Source organism: Solanum lycopersicum, chromosome 1 (genome assembly GCF_036512215.1).
Source record: "Solanum lycopersicum chromosome 1, SLM_r2.1".
NCBI lineage: Eukaryota > Viridiplantae > Streptophyta > Magnoliopsida > Solanales > Solanaceae > Solanum > Solanum lycopersicum.
This window is the reverse complement of record NC_090800.1, coordinates 65790299-65815542: the sequence shown is the minus strand read 5'-3', so window position 1 is coordinate 65815542 and position 25244 is coordinate 65790299. Positions and strand designations below refer to the sequence as shown.

The following is a 25244-nucleotide window of genomic DNA, read 5'->3' as shown; positions in this document are numbered from 1 at the left end:
GGGTATGACAGCCTCAGTTCCATAAACCAATAAGTAAGGAGTTGCACCGACTGACGTACGAACAGTCGTGCGATATCCCATGAGAGCGAAGGGTAATTTCTCATGCCACTGTCTAGATCCTTGCACCATTTTTCTAAGAATCTTCTTGATGTTCTTATTCGCAGCTTCAACAGCCCCATTTGCTTTGGGACGATAAGGGGTTGAATGGCGATGAACAATTTTAAATTGCTCACAAACTTCCTTCATCAAGTGGCTGTTGAGATTCATTGCATTGTCTGTAATAATTATTTTTGGTATGCCAAAACGACATATGATGTTGGAATGAATGAAGTCCACCACCGCTTTCTTGGTAACTGATTTGAATGTGACATCTTCTACCCATTTGGTAAAGTAATTGATGGCAACTAAAATAAACCGATGATCGTTAGATGCTTTTGGATCTATTGGCCCAATAACGTCTATTCCCCATGTAACAAAAGGCCATGGAGCAGACATAGGATGCAACTCTAAAGGGGGTGAGTGAATCAAGTCGCTATGAATTTGGCACTGATGGCACTTGCGAACAAATTAGAAGCAATCCCGCTCCATGGTCAACCAATAGTACCCTGCCCGAATAATCTTTTTTGCTAAGACGTAACCATTCATGTGTGGGCCACATACCCCTTAGTGTACCTCGTTCATAATTGTTTCCGCTTCTTGATTATTCACACATCGTAATAAATTCAAATCCGGAGTCCTTTTATATAAGATATCGCCACTTAAGAGGAACCCATTGGCGAGTCGCCTAATAGTTCTTTTTTTTATCTCTATCAGCATGCAGTGGATATTCTCTAGCTTTTATAAACTGTTTGATGTCGTGATACCAAGGCTCACCATTTGCCTCTACCGCAATTATATTGCAATAACCATGTTGATCCCTAACTTGGATTTCCAACGGGTCAATGTATGTATTACGTGGGTATGGAAGCATCGATGCTAGGGTGGCCAAAGCATCAGCCAACTCATTGTGAAACCTGGGAATATATCTAAATTCAATGGACTTGAAATTTTTGATGAGATCTTCTAAACATTGTTTGTACGGTAAGAGCTTAATGTCTCGAATTTCCCATTCGCCTCGAGCTTGTCGAATGAGCAAGTCGGAATCCCCTAAGACTAAGAGCTCATGTACATCCAGATTTATTGCCATATTCAAACCCATGATGGAAGCTTCGTATTCTGTTGTGTTGTTGGTAGAAAAGAATCGAAGTCGTGCTGTGGCAGGATAATGGCAACCACTTGGTGAGATAAGAACTGCCCCAATTCCCACTCCATTTTTGTCGACAGCCCCATCAAAATATAATTTCCATACGGGGTCATTATAAGGAATTTCTTCCTCAATAGAGTTGATCTCTTCATCAGGGAAGTATGTCTTTAAGGGTTCGTATTCATCATCAATCGGATTCTCTGCCAGATGATCGACCAACGCTTGTGTTTTCATGGCGGTGCGAATAACATACACAAAATCAAATTCGGTAAGCAAAATCTGCCATTTTGCCAACCTACCCGACGACATGGCTTTTTGAAAAATATATTTCAGAGGATCCATTCGAGATATGAGGTAAGTGGTGTGGGACAAAAAATAGTGCTTCAATTTTTGGGCGACCCAAGTTAAAGCACAACATGTTTTTCTAATAGAGTGTACTTTGCCTCATAGGATGTGAACTTTTTGCTCAAGTAATAGATGGCTTGTTCCTTTTTCCTTGTGACGTCATGTTGTCCTAGAACGCAACCAAAAGAATTATCCGTTACCGAGAGGTATAAAAACAAAGGCCTACCAGGCTCTGGGGGGACTCGTACCAGAGGATTTGCTAAATATTCCTTGATCTTGTCAAAAGCATTTTGACACTCACTTGTCCATTTAATAGCAGCATCTTTTTTCAATAACTTGAATATCGGCTCGCATGTAGTAATGAGTTGAGCGATGAATCGGCTGATATAGTTTAACCTTCCAAGAAAACTCATGACTTGAGTTCTGGTTTTTGGAGGTGGAAATTCTCGAATGGACTTTATCTTGGAGGGGTCTAATTCAATGCCTCTTCGGCTAACTATAAAACCCAAAAGCTTGCCAGATGGAACTCCAAATGCACATTTAGCCGGATTAAGCTTGAGATTGTACTTTCTCAATCTTTCGAAAAATTTTCTTAGATCACGCACATGGTCAATTTGCGTTCTAGACTTAATGATGACATCATCAACATACACCTCAACTTCTTTATGCATCATGTCATGGAATATTGTAGTCATAGCTCTCATGTAGGTTGCCCCTGCATTTTTTAGACCAAATGAGAATTTGGTGATAACCGGCGTAGCAGTCCACAAAAGATTGAATCTCGTGTTTAGCACAATTGTCAACCAAGATATGAATGTTGGGTAGTGGAAAATTGTCTTTTGGACTTGCTTTGTTTAAATCTCAATAATCAACACAAACTCTGATCTTTCCATCCTTTTTTGGTACTGGCACAACATTAGCTAACCAAGTAGTGTATTGGACGACCCTGATCACTCTTGCATTCAGTTGTTTCATGATTTCCTCTTTGATTTTATCACTCATATCTGCCTTAAATTTTCTCTGCTTTTGCTGGACAGGTAGAAAATCAGGATGTATGGGAAGTTTGTGAACTACCAAATCATCACTTAACCCAGGCATGTCATCATATGACCAAGCGAAGACATCTTTGTATTCAATTAAAACTTGAATTATGTCGTCTCGAGTAGTTCGATCGACATGAATGCTTGTCTTTATTTCTTTCACTTCTTCGGGAGTTCCCAAATTAAACACCTCTGTTTCACCTAAATTAGGTTTAGGCTTATTTTCAAATTGATCCAAACCCCTTTTAATTTCTTCATCAGCTTCATCTTCATCATATTCCTTAGACTTAGGATTCATTGTTATGAGATCAGACAACTTTTTAGGATCTAATTGTAAACTCCGCATACATGTCATATTATTAAAGTTAACGTAACTGAAATGAAAATAAGATGGCAAATATTAGAAAGAGTAGGAACACAGAAGATGACTAGAACTTTATTGCATTGAATGGGAAAGGATAGAAGGGTTAACAATAAAGCGAAACAACTAGAATGTTTGAATTACAACCCTGAGAATAATCCAAGAAAATAAAATAAAAAACAGCAAAACGAAACTACCATGACTCCTTTTTTGTAGAGAGGAAGGAGTGGCTTTCCAGTTATTGAGTTGGACATTCGGGCCGATAAACTGCACATCCATATGACTAGTGCCCTCACCCCTCTGAGTCATATTTACCTCATAAAACATTTCCTTGATACCTTGGCACATTTCATCCACATCATTTTTGATTGGTAAGTCTTGACACGGTTCACCTTGAGATTTAATGAAAGACTGAGCAATATGGGGGATCGGCTTCGACAGATTCCAAGCATTTCTTTTACGATCTTTTGCCCATTTTCTATCAAATCTAGTTGGATTGAAACCCAAACCGAATGTATCTTGATTACCCATTGGACTGATAGGATTCAAAATTCCTTGCAACGACAAACCTAACCCTTTTCCGGGCTCATACCCATTTTGTACCATTTGAGCCACCACCATGACTGAAGTAGAGGACAGACGAGGTTGGAGGATAGGATTTCCTTCTAAGAACTGATTAACTGTTATTATCTCCAAAGCCTAATAGTTGCGGGATTCACAACCTCTTTTAGCCTCAATGCATGGTATTTAAGGATCTCGGGTGATTGGGAGATCATCTTCAACATGGACAATGATTTCTTGTTTGTCATGTTCAAACTTGACCACTTGGTGTAGAGTAGATGGCAGAGCTTTTGCCATGTGGATCCATGGCCTACCCAAAAGCAGATTGTAAGACGTGTCCATGTCAATAACTTGGAAAGTGATTCCAAACTCCGCTGGCCCAATTGTAACAATTAAGTATATTTCGCCAAGAGTATCCCGTTTTGCACCATCAAATGCCCGTACGCAAACATTGTTAGTACGAATTCTATCAGTTATTGATTTTTAAACTCTGCAAAGTGGAAAGAGGGCATATGTCTACACTTGATCCTCCATCGACCATGACTCTCTTCACATAGTGTTCTTCACATTTCACGGTTAAATGTAGAGCCCTATTATGTCCAGATCCTTCCAAGGGCAATTCATCATCAGTGAAAGTGATTCTATTCACCTCAAAAATTTGATTGACCATGTTTTCCAAGTGACCTACCGTAATATTTTCTGATATATGTGCCTCATTCAAAATTCTGGTCAACACTTCACGATGTTCTTTAGAATGTATGAGTAATGACAATAAAGAGATTTGAGCAGGCGTTTTCCTCAACTGATCTATAACAGAATAATCCTGAGCTTTCATCTTTTTCATAAACTCTTCAGCATCTTTCTCAGTGAGTGGTTTTTTCATCGGCATGTGATTTTCTTTGATTTGTTTGTCCCTCCTTAATTCTTCCGGAGCATAACATCTTCCGGAACGAGTCAAGCCTCTTGTTTCATTTGTTTCTTCGACAATCTCTTTTCCCTTGTGAGTAACGACGACTTTGTTGTAGTTCCACAGAACGGCCTTGGTGTTTGTGATAGGAAGTTGTGCTGCAATTTGTATCACAACTGGATCTTTCATACCTTTTTGATTTTGATCAAACGTTGAAAATTTACCAGGAATGTAGCATTTTGGTCCATTCAACTGTACGTCTCCTCTTTTTATAGACTCAGAGACATACAACACTAGCTTCCTCGAGTTCCCAGAATTCGAACGTGCACCTTTAACAATTATCGGTGCCCTTTGTATGGGTTCTAAAACCATACTAGACTCTTCTCTTAAAACATTGCTTTCCACTTTTGTTCTACTTGTTTGCTCATAATCTTCAAAAATGCCAACCATCCCCACAACACGCTCATTATTATGAGCAGGGAGTGGGTTATTGGCGACATTTGGTGCTTCCTCATTGCGTACCTCGATTACCTTATCCTCAATTAACTTCTCAATGACTCTTTTTAGGGTCCAACAATTCTCTATGCTATGACCTGGAGCGTTGACGTGATACTCGCATATAATAGTTTGATCAAATCCTCTTGCATTTGGATTGACAACGTACGGATTGACAGGTTCAACCAGTCTCAATTGTATCAATTTTCGTAACAAACTCGTATACGATTCCCCAATTGGGGTGAAATTTTCTTTTTGACCTTGTTCTCTCGTATAGTTTGCTCGGGGACGTGGATTATATGGGCCTGGAAATTTTGTTGTTGTGGGCGAGAAACTTGTGGGGTAGGCCCCCGCCATTGTTGGCGCGAAGGAGGCCGAATATATGCTTGAGTATTGAGAACTGCATATTGGGACGGGTAATAATGCCGAGGAGAATTATATTGTTCTTGTTGGACTTGACAATAAGGATTGTTCATGCCTATTTGAACACGCCTTGATTCAGATGCCGCCATGGACCCTTCCTCCTTCTTTTTTCGATTAGTAAAATTACCGGATCCACTTTGTATTGCTTGTGTGGTAGCTCTAATGGCTGCTTGACTCACAATCTTACCCGACTTTATGTCATTCTCTACCATTTATCCGATCTTAATCGCTTCGGCGAAAGGCTTGCCCATTGCGGCGAGAAGATAATGAAAGTAGTCAGGTTCTTGAGCCTGGAGAAAAACATCAATTAGCTCATAGTCTTTCATCGGCGGTTTGACTCTAGCCGCCTGCTCCCTCCATCTAATGGCATATTCCCTAAAACTTTCTGATGGCTTTTTTTTCATATTAGCTAGGGAGTTGCGATCGGGAATAATATCAATATTGTATTGAAATTGTTGGACAAAATCTTGTGCCATATCATCCCAAACGTGCCAATGAGAAATGTCCTGGTCGATAAACCATTCTGATGCTACGCCTGTTAAACTCTCTCCAAAGTAGGCCATAAGAAGTTCTTCTTTTCCTCCGGCTCCTCTCAACTGATTACAGAATCTTCTCAAATGAGCCACTGGATCGCCATGACCATTATACTTATCAAATTTTGGAGTTTTGAACCCTTGAGGCAAGTGAACATCTGGAAACATGCACAAGTCCTTAAATGAGACACTTTTGTGTCCTCCCAGACCTTGCATATTCCTTATGTTTTGTTCCAAACTCCTCATTTTTCTTGCAATTTCTTCATGTTCCTTATTCTTAATGTTTTTCTCAACTTCAACGGGAGAACTGTATTGGTGGTGGTAAGAGTTAGGAACATTGAAAGTTAATTTAGGGGCATGACCTTGGCCGTATTGATCTTTGAGTATAGGGTCATCATTGGATTATTCTACCAGTATCGGTTGAGGAATTGTATTAGTTTGGACAGTAGGCATGAAAAGTGTATTATTCATCATTGATGGTTTTATCGGGTTTACTAAGGAAGTTCCGGCAGTATTAGATGTGTTAATGTAGGGTCCAAACCCAGGTGGATAAACCGGGTCACTTGTTGAGACTTGGATGGGGAATGGCATATTCGCATTCAAATATTCTCGAATTGAAGGCGGAGGAGCTTGCCCATTCATCCAAGCTTCGTACATTTCGTTCATCTGTTGTCTTAACATTTTCACCTCTTCTATAGGTACCGATTCTTGCGCAACCATTTGGGTTTGTGCGTCGTCATTTTCCAACTCTGTTACGTCTTTATGTGTCATTTTTTCTTTCCCTTTTGATCTTGTGTTATATTGATGAGATGCCAACTCTCCTCACAAACCAACCACCTTTAAAACTCTCTAAATTCTCATATATATATATATATATATATATATATATATAAAAGAAACATGTGTTAGGATTCAACATATTGAGGATATTAAATTCACGTTGTATGTTATGCACCTAGATTTTCATATGTCTACAATGTGTTTTGGAAGACTTTTATGTTTCATCCCGGCTTTGGATGACTTGCTTATGTCATTTGGTCTCCTACTTTACTTACTTGAATAATTTGAATACATTTTGATCGAACCTATTAAAGGTTGCCTACGTATCATGTTTGAACATGAATCAGATCATTACGTAGTTCATTGGATAAATTTCTTTCAAAATAAAAATACAATTTTTTTTTAACTTGAAAATACCATTCAAATCAAAATAACCAAAATAAAACATCAAAGTACTTACAAAAAAAATGACGAACTAAAAAGAGGGAAAAATAATAAAACAATAAAAAATCCATCTCCGACATTTCTTGATCATCAATTGCCCCCTAAGCTAGAGTAGATCTTGTACAAAGCTTTCGGCAGATGTGGGGCTAATGCACGCGCTTCTCGACCCAGGCTCTCATCACTTCGATGAAGATGACCACTATAAACATCAATCAAGCTCTCTGACAACTGAAGCACTTGTCCTTTCGCCTCCTCCATATTCTCGTGACAATTCTGCAACCATTCTTCGGTAGTGATAACTGTATCACTCAGATGCTCTTCATGTGCTTGAAGCTCTTCAATTTGGTTATGAAATTCTTCACGCTCTTCCATCCATTGATTTCTTTCGGTCGCCACTTCTGCTTGGTACAATGTGAAACGGTTTGCGATGTCCCTTTCTCGTCCCATAGCGGCTTTTAATTGATTTTGTAAGAGGCTCTTTTCTTTCTTATATTCTTCCTCCTGTTGCTCCATAGCACCTGTGACAATGCCCAAATCTTCATGTAGGGTTCAGATAGTAGATAGATGCTTCTTTTCAACCCTTTTTTCAATCAAAGTAACTCTTTCCTCGAATATTGCATCACGTCGAGCCAACTCTTCGTTAACATTTTTTAGGTCATTGTTTAGGATATCTAAAGTAGACCTATAATTTCTTTCCACCTCGAGTCGGGCCTGCTTGATTCTTACTTCAATTTCCTCTTCTCGATCTATGATTTCTCGCGCAGATCCTTCGGGCATTATTTTGAGAGGGGTTTGATCAAAGAACCAATGGAGGTATAAAGGGTCAACTTCTCCTTCAACACGATCATCAATCATAGCTTTCGAACTTAAAGTTCGACTACCACCCCAAATCTTTTGAGCTTTTGATTCTCGATCTCGATCTTCAAATGCTACTTCCCACACAAAATTCCACGTATCCTCAGCTTTAGGTAAAATTTATTTTTGTTCAAGTTGGCGTAGAACTCGGAGGGGTATGTATGGTTGGAACCCACGAAGGCCTGTCAGAACGAAGAATGGACGATAGGAAGACATAACAATTACCTCACTAGCAGGAAACCAATGATAGTTCCATGTAATTTTAGATGCCGTCAGTTTAAGAAGATAATGTCTCCATGCTTTGACACCTTTTGGCAATTTGTCTCCTAATTCTTTCATCCTTTCTGGGTGGCTCAAAATATAATTCGTCCAATAAGATTTGAAATCCGTCGCAAAACGATGGCGATATAGGTGCTCTAAAAACCACATTCGCAATAAAATGCTACAACCTTCAAAAAAAATCTTCCCCCTCTCTACATTTAGTCAAAGCATGATAAATATCAGCCAACATCATCGGCAATATAGTGGATTTTCTTTTCTTTATCATAACAGTGATTATCCCTGACAGACGAATATCGATTTTTTTTATCCTTCCTTTGAAAAACCATAGCTCCCAAGAATGCTACCATGAATGCTTCTTGTCTATGTTTTTCCCAAGTAGGGAGGTGTTGTCCATTTTTAAGTTGCTTCCCATAGCTTGAAAATCCTTCTTTCCTTCCATATCTTGAGTACAAGAATTCCAAAGAAACCAACCCATTATCAAAACACTCAAATTCCTTATGAGTATGGATGATGTGCATCTGTTCTAAAAATTTACCTCTGCTGACACTCCTAGGGGCTATCAGTGTTTTAGTTCGAAGATCCTGGCCTAAGCCTGTGAAACCACCCAATTCTTCTAATGTAGGTGTCAACTCAAAATCACTAAATCGAAACACATTATTTGTGGAGTCCCAAAATGGAATCAAAGCCTCGATCAAACCTCTGTCAGGACTAAATCTCATGATATCTGTAAGGAAACCAAGATGTTTGAATATCTCTGTCCGCCTAAATTCATGCATATCGTTCCACCAATACATTAGTAATTGTGGGATTTTATCTGTGATCATAAACTTTGGGGGATCATTGACCATTTCGACTAGTTCATCCCTTGGTCTTTTATCACACCTCACAGATCTCATGATTACCTGGTTGAGAAAAAAAATCGAGATTTTTAAAATCAACTTTAATTGTGAAAATTTTATGATTCGAAATTATTTATTGGAGTAGTTAAAAAAAATAAAAATGATTCGGAATGTCTGAAGTGATCATTGATTCAGGTTGTTTTGAAAAGAACGAACAATTTTGAAAAAAAAAAAAAGAAGGTGTATATGTATTATTCAAAAGACATATATACATATATTATTAACATTATTATATTTATTATTTATGTATTATTTTAATAAAAAGTGAAAAATAAAATTGAGGATTAGGTGTGTATGTATATATATGTGTATTAATTTTTTTATTTTGAATCATTGGTTGAAAATGGGTAGAAAATAGATATTTATTTTTTTAGTTGATTATTCTAAAGCCGGTCAACATTTTGTTACAGTCTTCACATGATACAACGAGTAGCACAAAAATGCACATGATGGTCTCACGAATAGATATCTGTCTTAGTCAAATTGGGCCCCTATGCTAAATTCCGCTAAGTTACATCCAACAATGCAAATAAATTGGAACCTAGTAAGGATTTCATGTCTGAAAGTTTCAATTCTACTAAGGTAAGATATCTAGACTGGCTGTAAGACGAGCGAACAACTCGAGTCAGGGAGTAGCAACGTACCGGTAGCAGCGCTTTCCGGCTTTGTGCATGGGTGCTCCCTATCCTAAAATGGTGTGACTACATATCCTTCACCATGGACCGAAGATCCACTGGCTATCTTGACAGAAGTGGGGTGCATAGTTGCAATTCTCGTCATATTTTTATTGAAGACTCAAAATGGTTCGGGAGAGAAGCAATTCAAATATTATTAAAATATTAAATAAATAAACCATTAGCAGATTAAGTTAAAATAAATACAATATCCAAAAAGTGTAAATAAATAAGTCATAGTCATACATAAATTTAATATTTAAAGCTCGAATTCTAGTTAGTCCCCAGCAGAGTCGCCATCTGTCACACCCCTTTTCTTTCCCTCAATTTTTTTTTATTTTTCGAAAGAAAAAGAGTTTTTTCAATCAAAGTGACGTTTTGAAAAGGGATAATTATTATTTAGAGTCGCCACTTGGAATTGAGTTTTGGTGTTCCAAGTCACCTTATTTAAATCCCTAATCAAAAGGAAATTTGACTCTATTTTTATTGGTCTGCGAACTAAAAATCTGGGTAAGAAATTCTGTTGACCGAGGGGAAGGTGTTAGGCACCCCTCAAGTCCCGTAGTTCTAGCACGGTCGCTTTATTGACTTTGATATGACTAGACTTAATTTTTTTTATTGTATTATTTAACTTAATAATAAAAATATTTCTTTTTTTACTTTATTCTCTCATTTATTTTAAACCCTAAAAAAATCGTCTTATTTATTTTAAATCTATTGAAAATTATTTTATTATTTTTTGTGTGTGTCCATTAGTTCAAAATTAGAAACATTCATATTTATTTATTATTTATTTATTTTGCTTTTACATTTTTTATATATTTTTTTATGTTATTATGGGGATGAATTTATATAGGTATTTTATAGTTAGAAAAAAAATTTAGAGTTCGAGTTAATTTAGGATTTTCTATTTATTTATTTTTAATTTAAAAATAGAAAGATGAAATTTTATGAGATTTGAAATTAGTTTTAAAATCACAAAAATTCTAAATAGATTAGGACTATGTTTATTTTTTAAGAAAGGTTTTAACTTTTTTTTTAATGCATGTAACAATTTTAACATTCTGACTCTTTTTATTTTTTACGTTTTTTTTTTATTTTTATTTTTTACGTTTTTTTTTTCTTTTTTTTTCTCTGCACGTTTTGTTTGATTTGATTTTTTTTTTGTTTTCTGTAAAATTTGTTTCTCTTATTTTTTTTTAATTTTATTTTGTCATTATTTTTATTTTTATTTTTATTATTATTTTAAAGATTTTGTCTTCTTCTCCTTTTTCTTAAATAATTTTTGTTACTCTTTTTTTTAACGTTCTTTTTTTTATTCATCATTTTTTTTAAATTTATTGTTTTATATTTCTTTTTCATTCTGCTTCTTTCTTCTTCTTCTTTTTTTTAATTTTAATATTTTCTTTTTAGATTTTATATTTTTGCTTTTTTTATTTTTTTTCTGTAATTCTGTTTCTCTCTCTCTCTCTTTTTTTTTTTTTCATTTTTCACGTTTCTTTTCTTTCTTTTTTTTTGTTATTTTCTTTTTCCTTTTTTTTTGTAAAAAAAAACCCGTTATTTTTCTTCTTTTTTTCGTTGTTTTTTTTTTATGTTTTAGGCTTTCTTGTTTTTATTTTTTATTTTTTATTCTTTTGTTCTCTTTAATACAATTTCTCAAAAAAAATTATTATTATTATTAATAGTAATTATCATTATTTTAGATGAAATTACAATTCTACTTAGATAAAAAAAATTACGAATTATTTATATATCCTAATCTAACAAGTTTATAAATTTTATTTTATTTATTTTTTTAGTGAAAAATTAGGCTCCAGAAAAACATTAGCTATTAAATATCACAAAATAAATTCTAATATAAATTGCATTTAAAAAAGAATAACAAACACTAATAATAATGCAAAAAAATGTATGATACATCTTTTATTTTATATTATTTTTGTTAGCAAGAAACATTTTTTCTTTTTTCATTTTTTCAGATCGAGAGAAAAAAAAAAGAAATCTTAACATGCATCACATATTGATATATAATCATAACATACGATTCAAAGAATTTCATATTATTAGATTAAAATTCTCATATAACATTACATTTAAATAATGCGAGAGTTTAGAATTACCTTGCTGTGAAGATGGATATCACGAAAAATAACTTCTATGATCTACTGATTTGAGCCACGAATTTGGAACCACGACAAAAGAACTCTAACTCTGACCTTATTCTCGAAAGAATGACTCACTTTTTTTTCTATATTTTTCTCTCTATTTTTTTCTCTATATCTCTCTTTTCCTCTCTGTATTTCTTTGTATCTGTGTATCTGTGTCTCCCTTTTCTTCTCAACTGAACGTGTTTTTATAATAATTTGGCTGAGAGTTTGATGCTAATTAAAAGGATACTAATAGAGTTGGATTAGGATTTAGTTTGAAATATTGTTGAGGGAATTGGGGTTGAGATAAGGATTTAAAATAAATAAATAATAATAATAGAAAATTAACAAAAAAATGTTTTAAAAAAAATCAAAAGGAACGTCCAAAAGAAAAAAAAATAAAAAATCAAAATTAATGGGACGAGACTTTTTAGTAAAATAAGTTAGAAAGTTGGGAATAATTAGGATAAGGTAAACAAATTTGAAATCTTTAGGACTCCTCTTTTCTTTTCTTTTTCTATACGTTTTCATAATATTTTCTATATTATTATTATTTTTAAACTAGATAATTAACAAATAACTTAAATTCCCAACTTCTATTTATCAATTTTTTTATTATTATTAAACTATAATTGATCTTATTAGTTTTATTAATTTACAATTTATTATTATTATTTTATTTTATTTTAAATATAACCTTTTTTAAAAAAAAATTGGTGTTTGACTCTTTATATTTTGGTAATAAATTAGGTGTTCACAATACTTAATTATATATATTAATATATCAAAACATAAATGATAATATGAAAATTATTAAAAGGATCTCAAATTGATCCCAATTTATATCACCCATATTTGAACACCAAAATAAAGATATTTCATGAAATACTTTTTTACGGAAGGCTTCTTGCATGTCTATTTACCTCCCTTTCGAATAATTGTTTCATGATCATCAACATTTGGTCCTAATTACTTAATGACTAAGGTGAAATTTATGCTAAATAACATATGCATACATGTACATAAAATTAAAAATTAGTTTCACATATTAGTGTAAATTATACACGTTTTAATCTAAAAATCTACTTTTAATTACATAAAAACTTAATAGAAAGGATGAAAATTATTACCTTGACGCCTTGAGAAGAAAATATTGATTTTTCTCCTCCTTTTCCCTTTTCTTTTCTCCCTTTCTTTTATTTTCTTCTCTGCGTTTTTTTTCTTTTTCAAATCGTTCTTTTTTTTCTTTCTCATAAGTCGTACGGCTTTTAACAGTTTAGGGCAGTTTGACCCTTTTTTTTTATTTTATTCATTTATTTAATTAATTCCTTTTCAATTTTTTTCTATTTTTTTAATTATTTTTTAGCAATAAAATAATCTTTTATTAAATCTAAAATCATGTCACTCATTGTTACAAGTCATATAAATTATTTATAAAATCTACTAAAAAGGTTAATATAAAAATAATAGTTGGAATTTCTAAAACGACTAAGAGGGTCGTTACACTTTCTTTATATGAAGTGAATGATAATAAACGTTAAAAATTTAACTTCATTCAAACAAAAATCTACCGAGAATGATTAAAAAAAATATGAATAGTTCTAGAAACATTTTTAGTTATTATTATTAGCATTACCACATTTTTGTTATTCCTTCATTTTCTTAATGAGTTATTGTGATATCTATTTATTATATAAAAGTAAATAAATAATTATTATGCTTAGCTCTTAATAATTATAAATCACGTATAGTACTAGGTGGAACCAATCAAAATTAAAATTAATATTTATATGTATATTAAATTTTGTGTATTGACATATTTTTTAATTTTGTGATCTTAAATATGTTATATAAGAAAATTAAAATTCAGAAGTTATTTTATTTTTGAATTGAAATAAAAAACAAGTTCATATATATCGAAAAGGAGGGAATCATATATTAAAAATGAAATATATATGTGTTATTATTGAAATGGGCTTTCATATATATATATATATATATATATATATATATATATATATATATATATATATATATATATATATAAAATCGTTTGACTTCCTTCTATTAATTTGAGCATATATGTGGAGTTTTAAAGATTTGAACATTTTAATATAGAAATATAATGATTTGAAAACTTTAATTCTTTGTTTTAGTTTCTAATTTGTTACATATTTAAAAATTACAATAAAAAAAAAGCTTAAAAATGCAATGTAACTTAAGATATTTTTAGAAAAACACGGTTAAAAAACATAATGAAATTTGGTTGACTTCCTTATTTTTATTGAAACAAAAAAAAAGTTGTATATATTGTTTGAAAATAATGTAAGAACTAAAAAGTACTATGAATTACAGTAAAAGGACAACTAAATAATATGTGAGAATCATATAAGAAATTTCGTTTACTTTCCTAAAATCACTTATATCATATAAAATAAAACAGATGAAGTAACATATATTATTCGAAAATAACATAAAAAGTACATAAATTTTAATTTAAAATATTTTTTTTTGAAAAAACTTAAAAAATTTAGTTCACTTTTTCAAATTTCATTTGTGTCACATAATTTAATTCTTAATATTTTTCTATTCATTATGCTTATAAAAAATCCTACTTTTTATATAAAAATATCATGAATTAATTATTTCAATCTTTATATTGGATCTATTTGATATAGTTGAAAATAAATTAGTGTGATAAAATTAATAATATTTATTAGATTGAAATTAAAGAAAAAGACGTTGAAAAGTAATTTTACAAAGAAAAATGAATAGGATGATAATGATAACAAGTAACTTAAATAGTTCTAAAAATATCTTTAGTTACTATTGTTAGTATTACCTTATTTTTGTTATTTCTTCATTTTTAATGAGTTATTGTGATATCTATTTATTTTATGAAAGTAAATAAATAATGATTACGCTTCGCTCTAAACAATTATATATAAAGTATAATATTAGGTGGAACCAATCAAAATTAAAACTAAAATTTATATGTATTTAAAATTTTGTGTATCAAGAATGATAACAAAAAAATTAAATAGTTGTAGAAACATCTTAAGTTATTATTATTACCGTTAACTTATTTTGTTATTACTTCACTTCTTTCTTGTCTGAGTTATTGTGATACCTATTCTATTATTACTCTATTTTACTATTACTTTAGTTTAATTCTTAATACTTTTTTTATTCATGGGAAAAGGGTCTAATATACCCCTCAACTTCGTCATTTGGAGCTGATATACCCCTCGTTATAAAGGTGGCTCATATATGCCCTTACCGTTATACAAACGGCTGACATATACCCTTGCCGTTACAAAATGGCTCACATATACCCTTCATTTAACGAATTTTAAAAAATTAATTTTAAATTTATATTTATTACTTCTAATTTTTTAAAATACATTATTTAGGGGTACATATGATTCTTCTATCAAAGTTCAAGGTATGTTTTAATTTTTTTCATACATAAATTATTTTTTGACTTCTTTTATTATAATTATTTGAATTTCTTGTTCGTATGTTTTTTTTTCTTTCATTCCTTAGTTTAAAGAATAAAAAATAAACTATTTTTTTTGTGTGTATTGTAATTTAATTTCGTATTCGAAGAAAAAAATTTGATCATCTACAAATAAGTTTTACAAGAATATTAGTGAAACATAAATAAATTTGATTATCAAAATAATAATTATAAATTAGTCATTGAAACAAAAAAAAAGTCAAAAAAATATGTTTGAGAAGGATTAAATTTACTCATATGGGATTATACTTTTTAGAAAAAAAAATAAAAATTTAGATTAAATTATTATTTTTTCATTTCCGTTAGAGAAAAAGGGTATATGTGAGCCATTTGTTTACAAGTAGGGGTAATATGTGCCACTTTCATAACAAGGGGTATATCAGCTCTAAATGACAAAGTTGAGGGGTATATCATACCATTTTCCCTTTATTCATTATGCTTATAAAAATGCCTACTTTTTATATAAAAATTTATCATGAATTAATTATTTCAATCTTTATTTTGGCTCTAATTAATATACTTGAAAATAAATTAGTGTGAAAAAATTAATAAAATATATTATGTTGATATTAAAAAAGATGTTATAAAGTAACTCTACAAATAAAAATTCATAGGATGATATATTTGTATTAAAGACGACTAAATATAAAAAAATAATTTTATTCTAACAAAAATCTACCAAGAATAATTCGAGAAACATCTTTCTATATATTAAGTGAATGATGATCAAAGGTAAAAATGTAATTTCATGCAGGCAAATATCTACCACGAATGATAACAAGAAAATTAAATAGTTCTAGAAACATCTTTAGATATTATTATTAGTATTACCTCATTTGTTATTTCTTCATTTTTTATAAGCTATTGTGATATCTATCGATTTATTATATAAAAGTAAATAAATAATGATTACGCCTTGCTCTTAATAATTATACATCAAGTATAATATTAGGTGGAATCAATCAAAATTAACTTAAATTTATATTAATTTAAATTTTGTGTATTGAAATATTTTTTAATTTTGCGATCTTAAATATGCTACATAAAAAAATTAAAATTCAGAAGTTATTTTCTTTTTGAAATAAAAAAAATAAGTTCATATAAATCGAAAAGGATGGATTCATATATTAAAAATGAAATATATATGTGTTATTATTAAAATAAAATTTCATATATATTATTTTTTTAAAAATAGTTTGGCTTCCTTCTATTCATTTATGCATATATGTAGAGTTTTAAATATTCGAACATTTTAATAAAAATATAATGATTTGCAAACTTTAATTCTTTGTTTTAATTTCTAATTTGTTACATATTTAAAAATTACATTAAAAAAAGCTTTAAAACACAACGTAACAATTTAAGATATTTTTATTTAAAAACATAATGAAATTTAGCAGACTCCCTTATTTTTATCGAAACAAAAAGAAATTGCATATATTGTTTGAAAATAATGTAAGAACTAAAAAGTACTATGAATCACAGTAAAATAACAACAAAAAATATGTGAGACTCATACAAGAAATTTCATTGACTTTCCTAAAATCACTTGTATCACATAAAATAAAACAGATGTAATTAACATATATTATTCGAAAATGACACAAAAGGTATATAAATTAATAATTTAATTTTTTATTTTAAAAAAACACATATAAAAAATTTAGTTTACTTTTTCAAATTTCATTTGTGTCACATAATTGGAAGAAAAAAAATCAACATATGTTGGGCCTTCGCTAGTGCGAGCACCTTATATCTAGTATTATATAGAAGAGTCATGATAAGGACGACCAATGACATTTTAATAATTTTAATATCACTTAAGGGTAAAATAATAATTATATCATTAATGGTTAAAATGATAATCTAGAAGAATCCATAGATGTCTTAACTTTGTTATGGACCCATAAGCATGTTATTGTAATTTTGTTTAAATGAGAGTTTCAATTACTTAATTCTTACAAACAATAGTAAATGCTAAGCATGTTTTGACATATTTTAGAAACAAATTTTAGAACTAATTAAAGTAAAATGTGTTTAAATAGTTAACATTTTGTTCCTAGAATTACTTTAAAGAAATATTGCATAAACATATTTTCAATATTATGTTACATAATGTGACCACTAAATTCGTATTTTGATTATTAAAATAGTCTTTAAAATGATGTATCACTATTTATTTTTTTGGGGTAAGCTTTTGAATTTTCTATACGACATAATATTAAGTGTAATATAAAAAAATTAAGTATTGTAATTTAGAATATAAGATTATGATATTTGTTATTGTATATAGAAATAAAGTTTCTTTCATGATCGTTTTTATTGTTGTGGCGTCAAAAATTATTTTTTTAATAAATATTATCAATATTTAGAATATCACATTACGGTGATTGTCATTTTTTATAGTAATAAAGTTGATTTCTCGATTGTTTTTATTGTTGTGAAGTTATAAATCAATTTTTTTAAGTATTTGTATTTATTAAAGAAAATAATAAAATGTATCACAAAATTCATCGATAAAGTTAAATACAAATGTAGAACGTTTAACATTCAAATTCTAATGATTATTAAAATTTAAACTAAAGAAAATGAGAAGTTAACAAATAAAAGAGAACAACAAAAGAAAACGTAAATAGAAAAAAACTTTTTTTTCGAAATATAGAGGAAGAGAAAAGCTAAAAAATAAATGAATTTGGAAATAAACAACCTGAAAAAGAATATATTGGTTATCTTTTGGGGGTAGGCTTTAGAGTTTTCTTTACGGCATGATATTAAGTGCAGTATAAAAAAAAATTAGTTAATGTACATAACATTACAAACATTGTTATTGTATATAGAAATAAAGTTTCTTTCATGATTGTTTATATTATTGTGGAGTAAAAAAATTATTTTTGAATAAATACTTTTGATATTTAAAATATCACATTACAATAATTGTTATTGTGTATAGTAGTAAAGTTGGTTTCTCAATTGTTTTTATTGTTGTGAAGTTAGAAATTTATTTTGTAAAGTATTTCTACTTATCGAAGATAATAATAAAATGTATTACAAAATTCATCGACAAAGTCAAATGCAAACACAGTATGCTTAAGTTGAAGCAATAGAGATTTGAAAGACTTCAAATCGATCTTTAGGAATTGATTGATCAATGATTAATATTTTATCATATGCAAAGCTTATGATGCAAATATCTCAAAACAAAGATAATAACATTGGGAAAAATAGATAACACATGCGAATATATATGAAGATCGATGAACTTTTTTAAAGATATCAACATTTTATATATTCCTTGATCACAAAATGTTTAACTCATAAGATAACACAATTCTTTATTTCCTTGTTGCATAGATTTTTTAGAATTCAACTTTCTCAATTTAGGTTGTAAACGACACATTTATGTTTTATGGCCATTTGAATAGATTATAAAGTAATATATTAAGTTGTTTACTAAAGAAAAAAATAGTACAAAGTATAGAAATCTCATATTCTCGGAGGTTAATTAAATAATATCTGGGAAGTTTTCTCAATTATAATAATTTTGAATTTTTCATTTCTCTCGAATGCATTTTTTGGTTGTCTATATTGTAAATAACATATTACTTCGGGGAAGGGATATATTCAAGAGGAGATAGATATGAATTCGAAAGGAAATAGATGTATCTGAGAGAAAATAGAGATGCATATGAGAGGATTATAATATCTTAAGTTGTGAATTTATGTAATTTTTTAACAAAATATGTGAAATTATATTGTGTCCGTATCATGGGCCTTTAAAAATCTAGTATATATACAAAAGAGAACCCTAGGCCCGCCTACGTGGCGCCACCACAAACAAGGATTCCCCTTTTATTTATCTATTACCAAAACTAGCCTTCTCCTTTCATGAAAAACTGTGACTTTTATAAAAAGTTGCGACATTATAAACAATTGCAACTTTTATGAAATGTTGTGACCTTTAGGAAGAGTTACGAATTTTATGAAGAGTTGCGACTTTTATGAAAAGTTATGACTTTTATGAAAAGTTTTGACTTTTATGTAAGGTTGTGACTTTCCGAAGGTTTGTAAGTTTTCCAAAGAGTTGTGACCTACACTTTGCTTAATATAAATAGAGGGATTTTCTGCCACTATTATTTGTATCTTTTTTTCGTTATAGGGTAATCGAATTCAAATACACTAATTATACTTCTTATGGAGATTTTTTCATTCCTTAAAGTTTTCTTCCTCCAACTTCAAGGAGAGTAATTTTTACTATAACTTATAGTTATTCATGTAACTTTGACAATTTCTTTTACTATTTTGGTAACCTTTTTAAAACTTTTTTTAAAATCTCAGCAAGGATGGTAGAAAATTGATCTTGTCTTTCTTTATTTTCTACATGTTTCTTCATATAAACAAAGAAAATTGGTTTTAATCGCAATGTGATATTACTACTTTTTCACCTCTTAGTCCACAACTCATAGAACTGTTGAAATGGTTCAATTCATTATATTTAGTTCTTTAATGACAAAACTTGTATTTCTGCCACTATTATTTGTAGGTTTTTTTTTTTGCTATATGAGAGTTGAATTTAAATACATTAATTAAGCTTCTTATGAAATGTTTCACTCCTCAAAGTTTTATTCCTCCTATGTAATGAAACTTAATCTTTTACCGTAATTCATAGTAATTTATGTAACTATTGCAATTTCTTTTTTCTATTTTGATATCTTTTTTTTAACTCAGTTAAAAATTTTAATGAGAATGATTGAAAATTTATTGTCTATTTTGTCTATTTCTATAGTTCTATTCGTATTCTTTTTGGAAAAATTTCTTGTGAGTTATGTTATATTTGATAGCACAAAACAATAAATATGTGATAACTAATAGGCAACCAATACTGATGTTTGTTAAAAGAACCAAACAAATTGCTCTCTTCTTTGTTACTGTTAATATATTATTTTTATTGTTCATTTTTAGGTACAAACATTATATATGTCATTGCACCCTTCCTATAATATTAGTATAGAGACAATCATCACACTTCTTTTATCGCAGGTTAACTAATTTATCATATTTCTTTGTCTCCTCTTTTTAGGCATAATAATAGATCAAGTTTTCTTGAATCTAACAAATCACTAAAATTGTAACGACCCTTTTAGTCGTTTTAGAAATTTCAACCATTATTTTTATATTAACCTTTTTAGTCGATTTTATAACCAAGGGATTTAAATTTGTATTAGGTTCATGGGTTAGTATGTGGCTTGACAATCACTTCTGATATGTAGATTTGACAAATTCTCTATAGTTCAGTTCTTGGTAGTTGATCTTGATAGAATGGTGTTAAAAATAAGCTTTCATGGAGAGATGAACAACAACTCTGGAAGATTATACATTAGATTTTTATAACATTAAAAATTCTTCCTTCTCCTATTTTATGTTCGAGGACGAACATGATTTTTAGTAGTGGATAATGTAACGACCCTTTTAGTCGTTTTAGAAATTTCAACCATTATTTTTATATTAACCTTTTTAGTCGATTTTATAATTAATTTATATGACTTATAAGAATGAGTGACATGATTTTTAGATTTAATAAAAGATTATTTTATTGCTAATAATAATGAAAAAAAGAAAAAAAAGGAAAAAGAAAATTAATTAAATAAATAAATAAATAAAATAAAAAGAAAAGGGGCAAAGTGCCCTAACCTTTTAATAGCCTGTGACGGCTTATATGAAAAAAAAAACAGAAAGAAATATGCAGAGAAGAAAAGAAAAGAAAGGGAGAAAAGAAAAAAAAAGAGGAGCAAAATTAATATTTTCATCTCAAGGCGTCAAGGTAATTATTTTCATCCTTTCTATTAAGTTTTTAATGTAATTAGGAGTAGATTTTTAAGTTAAAACGTGTATAATTTACACTAATATGTGAAACTAGTTTTTGATTTCGTGTACATGTGCACATGTTATTTACATATAATTATGAACTAGAGGGTATTAAATGAATTATTATTGTTGGTGGATGAAACAATACATGTATAAAAGATAAGTTTTATGTTGATTAATACTTTTAATTCGTTAAGAGTTAGATAGGAAATTGAAGTGGGTTACTGTAGGTTTGTAAAGAAAAAAGGATTTGTAAGTTTGTTTTGAAAGTTAATGGTAATGGGTGGGTACTAAATATATAGGAATTTAATGTGTGACATATAGATTCTGAAAATTTGTTGGGGTTTAATTTTCTTTAAATCTTTTTATAATTATTATGAAATTTGTCAAAGTGATAGTGTCATAACTAGTTATAGATATGTAATTGGGTTTTTTAGAAATTATTGATGGTGTTCTCTTTGAAAGTATGTCAAGATTTTCAATGGAATATTGATATGCCGTCAATAGCCATTTAGGGATAATAATTGGACAATTATATTATATGGAAACTATTAGGGTTGTAATGTTTGGAGAAATTATGACTTAACTCTTACTTGAAATTTAAGAAATATGAGATTTGACTTATTAGTTAGAATCAAGATTGAGAAACTTTATTATAAATTTGGATAAATTGTTGCGTCAAAGTTAAGCAAATAGTAATATGAGTGTTGTAAGATTTGAACTCTTATTGTGGTTATTGATTTGAATAGATTGTATTGATTTGAAAGTACAACAAAGGAGGAAGGCTAAAGTCCCGAAGTGATTGTTCGATAAATTGAGGTAAGTGGATTTCTAAACTCTTGTTAAGTGTATGAAATGCATGTATGTCCTTATGGTACATGCTGGGAGTAACGGGATTGGTGAAGGGTTGACTTGTCCACATTGATTAATTTTAATGATGAAAAGAATGGGGATAACAAAAGGCAATGTGATTAATTGTTTATGTGTGTTGTGTTGAGAAAGGGTTGAAGGCTTGTTGAATCATTGTTGATGTAACTTCATGTTTGTGTGGTTGTGAACTGTGCGATGTTATGAAAATGGTCATCTCCTCATTATATGTGTGAACTTGTCATCTGCATTATTCTGAGGCATTGGTTGTGGCAAGTGTAATGTGCATTGAGAAATAATGGGTACTTAAGAGGATGTACCATTTCGAGGGACGTATCGCGCGCCGCGATGGATACTATATTTCGAGGGACGTATTGCGCGCCGTGATGGTTACTATTATCGAGGGTCGTGTCGTGCGCCGCGGCAGATGCATGGACAGATATGTCCCCCATGGGTCTCGGACTGAGAGACAGCGGGAGTGTATCACTAGGTCAGACATGCATCATTATACTTGACATTGCATTCCATTGCATTGCACATACTTACCATTAGTGAACTTGATATCGTATTTTGCTGATCTTCTGATTGCCTTTATGCGGAACTTGTGATTGATCAATATTGAGCTTGTTATTGTGGATATGTAATTTGTTGAAGTATTGTTGTTGAGGATATGTAATTTATTGAAGTGTTGTTGTTGAGGATATGTAATTTGTCTAAGTGTTGTTGTTGAGCTATGTGCTATGTAAACTGCGAGCTGTTAGGTTGGGTTGATTTTAATGCAGGTTGTAGTTGTGGAGGTTTGGTTGGGGGTGGTAGGAGTACCCGTATTTTATCTCCTTAGCTTGTGTTTAGACGTTTTAGTTGCTGGGTACCGTGTGGTTTGGTACTCAACCCTTGCTACTACAAATTTTTTTGTAGGTTACTAGCCCGGACTTTGTAATATTTCCCTTCTCCTTGTCTGAGGTTTCTTGGAAATTTGTCAGGTAGCTGTTTCCATCGCAGCACACTTTCTTCTCCTTAATTATGATCTTGTTCTATTCTAGAAACAAGTTCATTTGAGACTTGAGTTTTTCTTTTGAATCAATTGTAATACGTTAGAGGCTTGTACACGTGACTACCAGGTTTTGGGGTTTTTATTAAGTTACTTATATTTTATTTCCGCATTTTATTGTAATGGTTGAGTTTTAGGCTGAATTGTCTTGGTGGGATAAGACGAGTGCCATCACGCCCATTTTTGGGTCGTGACAAAAATACACTAAAAAAATACTTTTTACTGTCAGTGAATATGCACAGCAACGAAGAGCGCTAGAGCCTTTACCTACATTAATTAATTGTTATTAGATTCAATGTTGCTATGGACTTTTTCTAGCGACATTTATAATTGACGGTAAAGATCATTTTTGTCGTAGTGATAACTCTTTCTATTGATAAAGTTTTTTTAATTATAAAGAAGTAATAACTCTTCGTTTTGGCTTCTTTCAATTAAAATTGTGAACTGTAAACTTGGATACAAACTGACAGATTATATTTTTGTAAAATATGTTAAGCGACGTATGTTTTCTTCTTGATTGTTAGGAAATTAATGTTGTTTTATAATTATCTGTCGATAGTTGTGAGTTCAAGCACTTAGATAATTATGCTTTAAGATTTTAATATGTTATGTGTAAAAATTTTGATTCAAAATATCAAGTTATGAATGACGTCGCCTACTGCTTGATTGATAATGACATTAATTAGTTGTAACTGCATAATAAAACCATAACAATAACTATGGTTTAGTTCCAACTAAGTTGGGCTGGTGATATGAAACCTAAGCAATAGTAATGACTATTCTGTGACGATGAGAAATAACATTTATGATACTAACAATTTTATTGTCATAAGAAAGGAGTCGAAGGTCCTCCATTTGAATTAATTAATTATGCTCTTGTATGGATGTGATGTTCCATTTTTCTTGGGAGTATTGTTGTTCGAGGCTTTTTGGTCTCTTCTTTAACATCTGATGTTTTTTTTAAGTCTTGGAATTTAGAAAATCTCATTACTTCTAACCAACTATTTTCATGGAGATTTCTTGGACTTCTTTCTTATACTTAAAATATCTCTATAATTCATAATTTTGTATAAAAAATCAAAAAAAAATGTACTTTTGAGTTTTGGGATTGCCTTAAGATAAAATGATCTTAACAATGTAGTGTATATATCGAGAATCTGAATATTATCAAATGATCAATATGAACTTAGTAACATAGGTCAATCCCGTGCGAAACACGGGTAATTTACCTAGTAATATTAAAATTCAAACCATTCTCAAATTTTTATTTTGTTACATTAAAAAATTTTTGAATTTGGTTCGAGCAAAAAAGCAATACATAAAACAATTGCACAAACACTTACCAAACTAATGTGTTTACACATACAGACGGTAAAAACTGAATTTTCTTTCATTTTAGGAATACTATTCAATTATATTAAATAATAAGAAAGAATTCTAAATTAGTTTCGAGTAAAACAATACATAAAATAATTGCACACGAAACTTGTCCAATTGATGTGTTTACACATATTGAGGAAAGAAAAGAGAATGTTGTTTCATTTTAAGATTAGAATTCAACTATATTTAAAAGCGAATCCTTTATTTAAGATTAGCCGAACTTCACAATATCCTTTATTTTCTTATTTAGGTCTATGAATTTATTTTTTTTTAAAAAATAATTATAACTAAATTAGTCATAAGCAAACAAAAAAATATTAATTCCATGAGCTGCTAGACTGAGGAAAATTTTAAACCAAAATACATCGTAACAAATTCACGGGATTAAGAGTGATTTTATTGATATAAAGATCAAAGTTGGATTATTTTATTGATATAAATATCTAAGTTGAGTGATTTTTTTATACAAAATAAATTAAAATGAGTTTGCTGGATAAATTCTTACAAGTTAATGATCTTTAGAAATATTATCTCTAGGAAAAAAGCAAGTATTTTTGACCACTGAACTCATTGCA

The 25244-nt window shown here is 30.1% G+C and overlaps 1 protein-coding gene, 1 long non-coding RNA gene and 1 pseudogene across 2 annotated transcripts; 1 reads left to right on the top strand and 2 right to left on the bottom strand.

The window, feature by feature from the left end:
- Window positions 1–567: 567 nt before the first annotated feature.
- Window positions 568–1585, bottom strand: LOC112941492 (uncharacterized; annotated as a pseudogene).
- Window positions 1586–3736: 2151 nt separating this feature from the next.
- Window positions 3737–5309, bottom strand: LOC109119611 (uncharacterized). The gene is made up of 2 exons (XM_019212540.2): window positions 4040–5309; window positions 3737–3924 (listed from the first exon to the last, which is right to left on the bottom strand). Exons 1-2 carry the CDS (start codon window positions 5307–5309, stop codon window positions 3737–3739), a joined length of 1458 nt encoding a protein of 485 aa, XP_019068085.2.
- Window positions 5310–22091: 16782 nt separating this feature from the next.
- LOC138340856 (uncharacterized) lies at window positions 22092–23401 on the top strand. The gene is made up of 2 exons (XR_011213703.1): window positions 22092–22190; window positions 23157–23401. It is a non-coding gene; the product is annotated as an uncharacterized lncRNA (long non-coding RNA).
- Window positions 23402–25244: the final 1843 nt, after the last annotated feature.

What these genes read in the sequence shown, in the direction of transcription:
- LOC109119611 (XM_019212540.2), bottom strand. Translation starts at nt 5,309, where the DNA reads ATGGCGGGGGCCTACCCCACAAGTTTCTCGCCCACAACAACAAAATTT. An exon ending in CCCTCTTTCCACTTTGCAGA is followed by an intron (nt 3,925 to 4,039) that starts GTTTAAAAATCA and finishes CAATTGGGCCAG; the next exon opens with CGGAGTTTGGAATCACTTTC.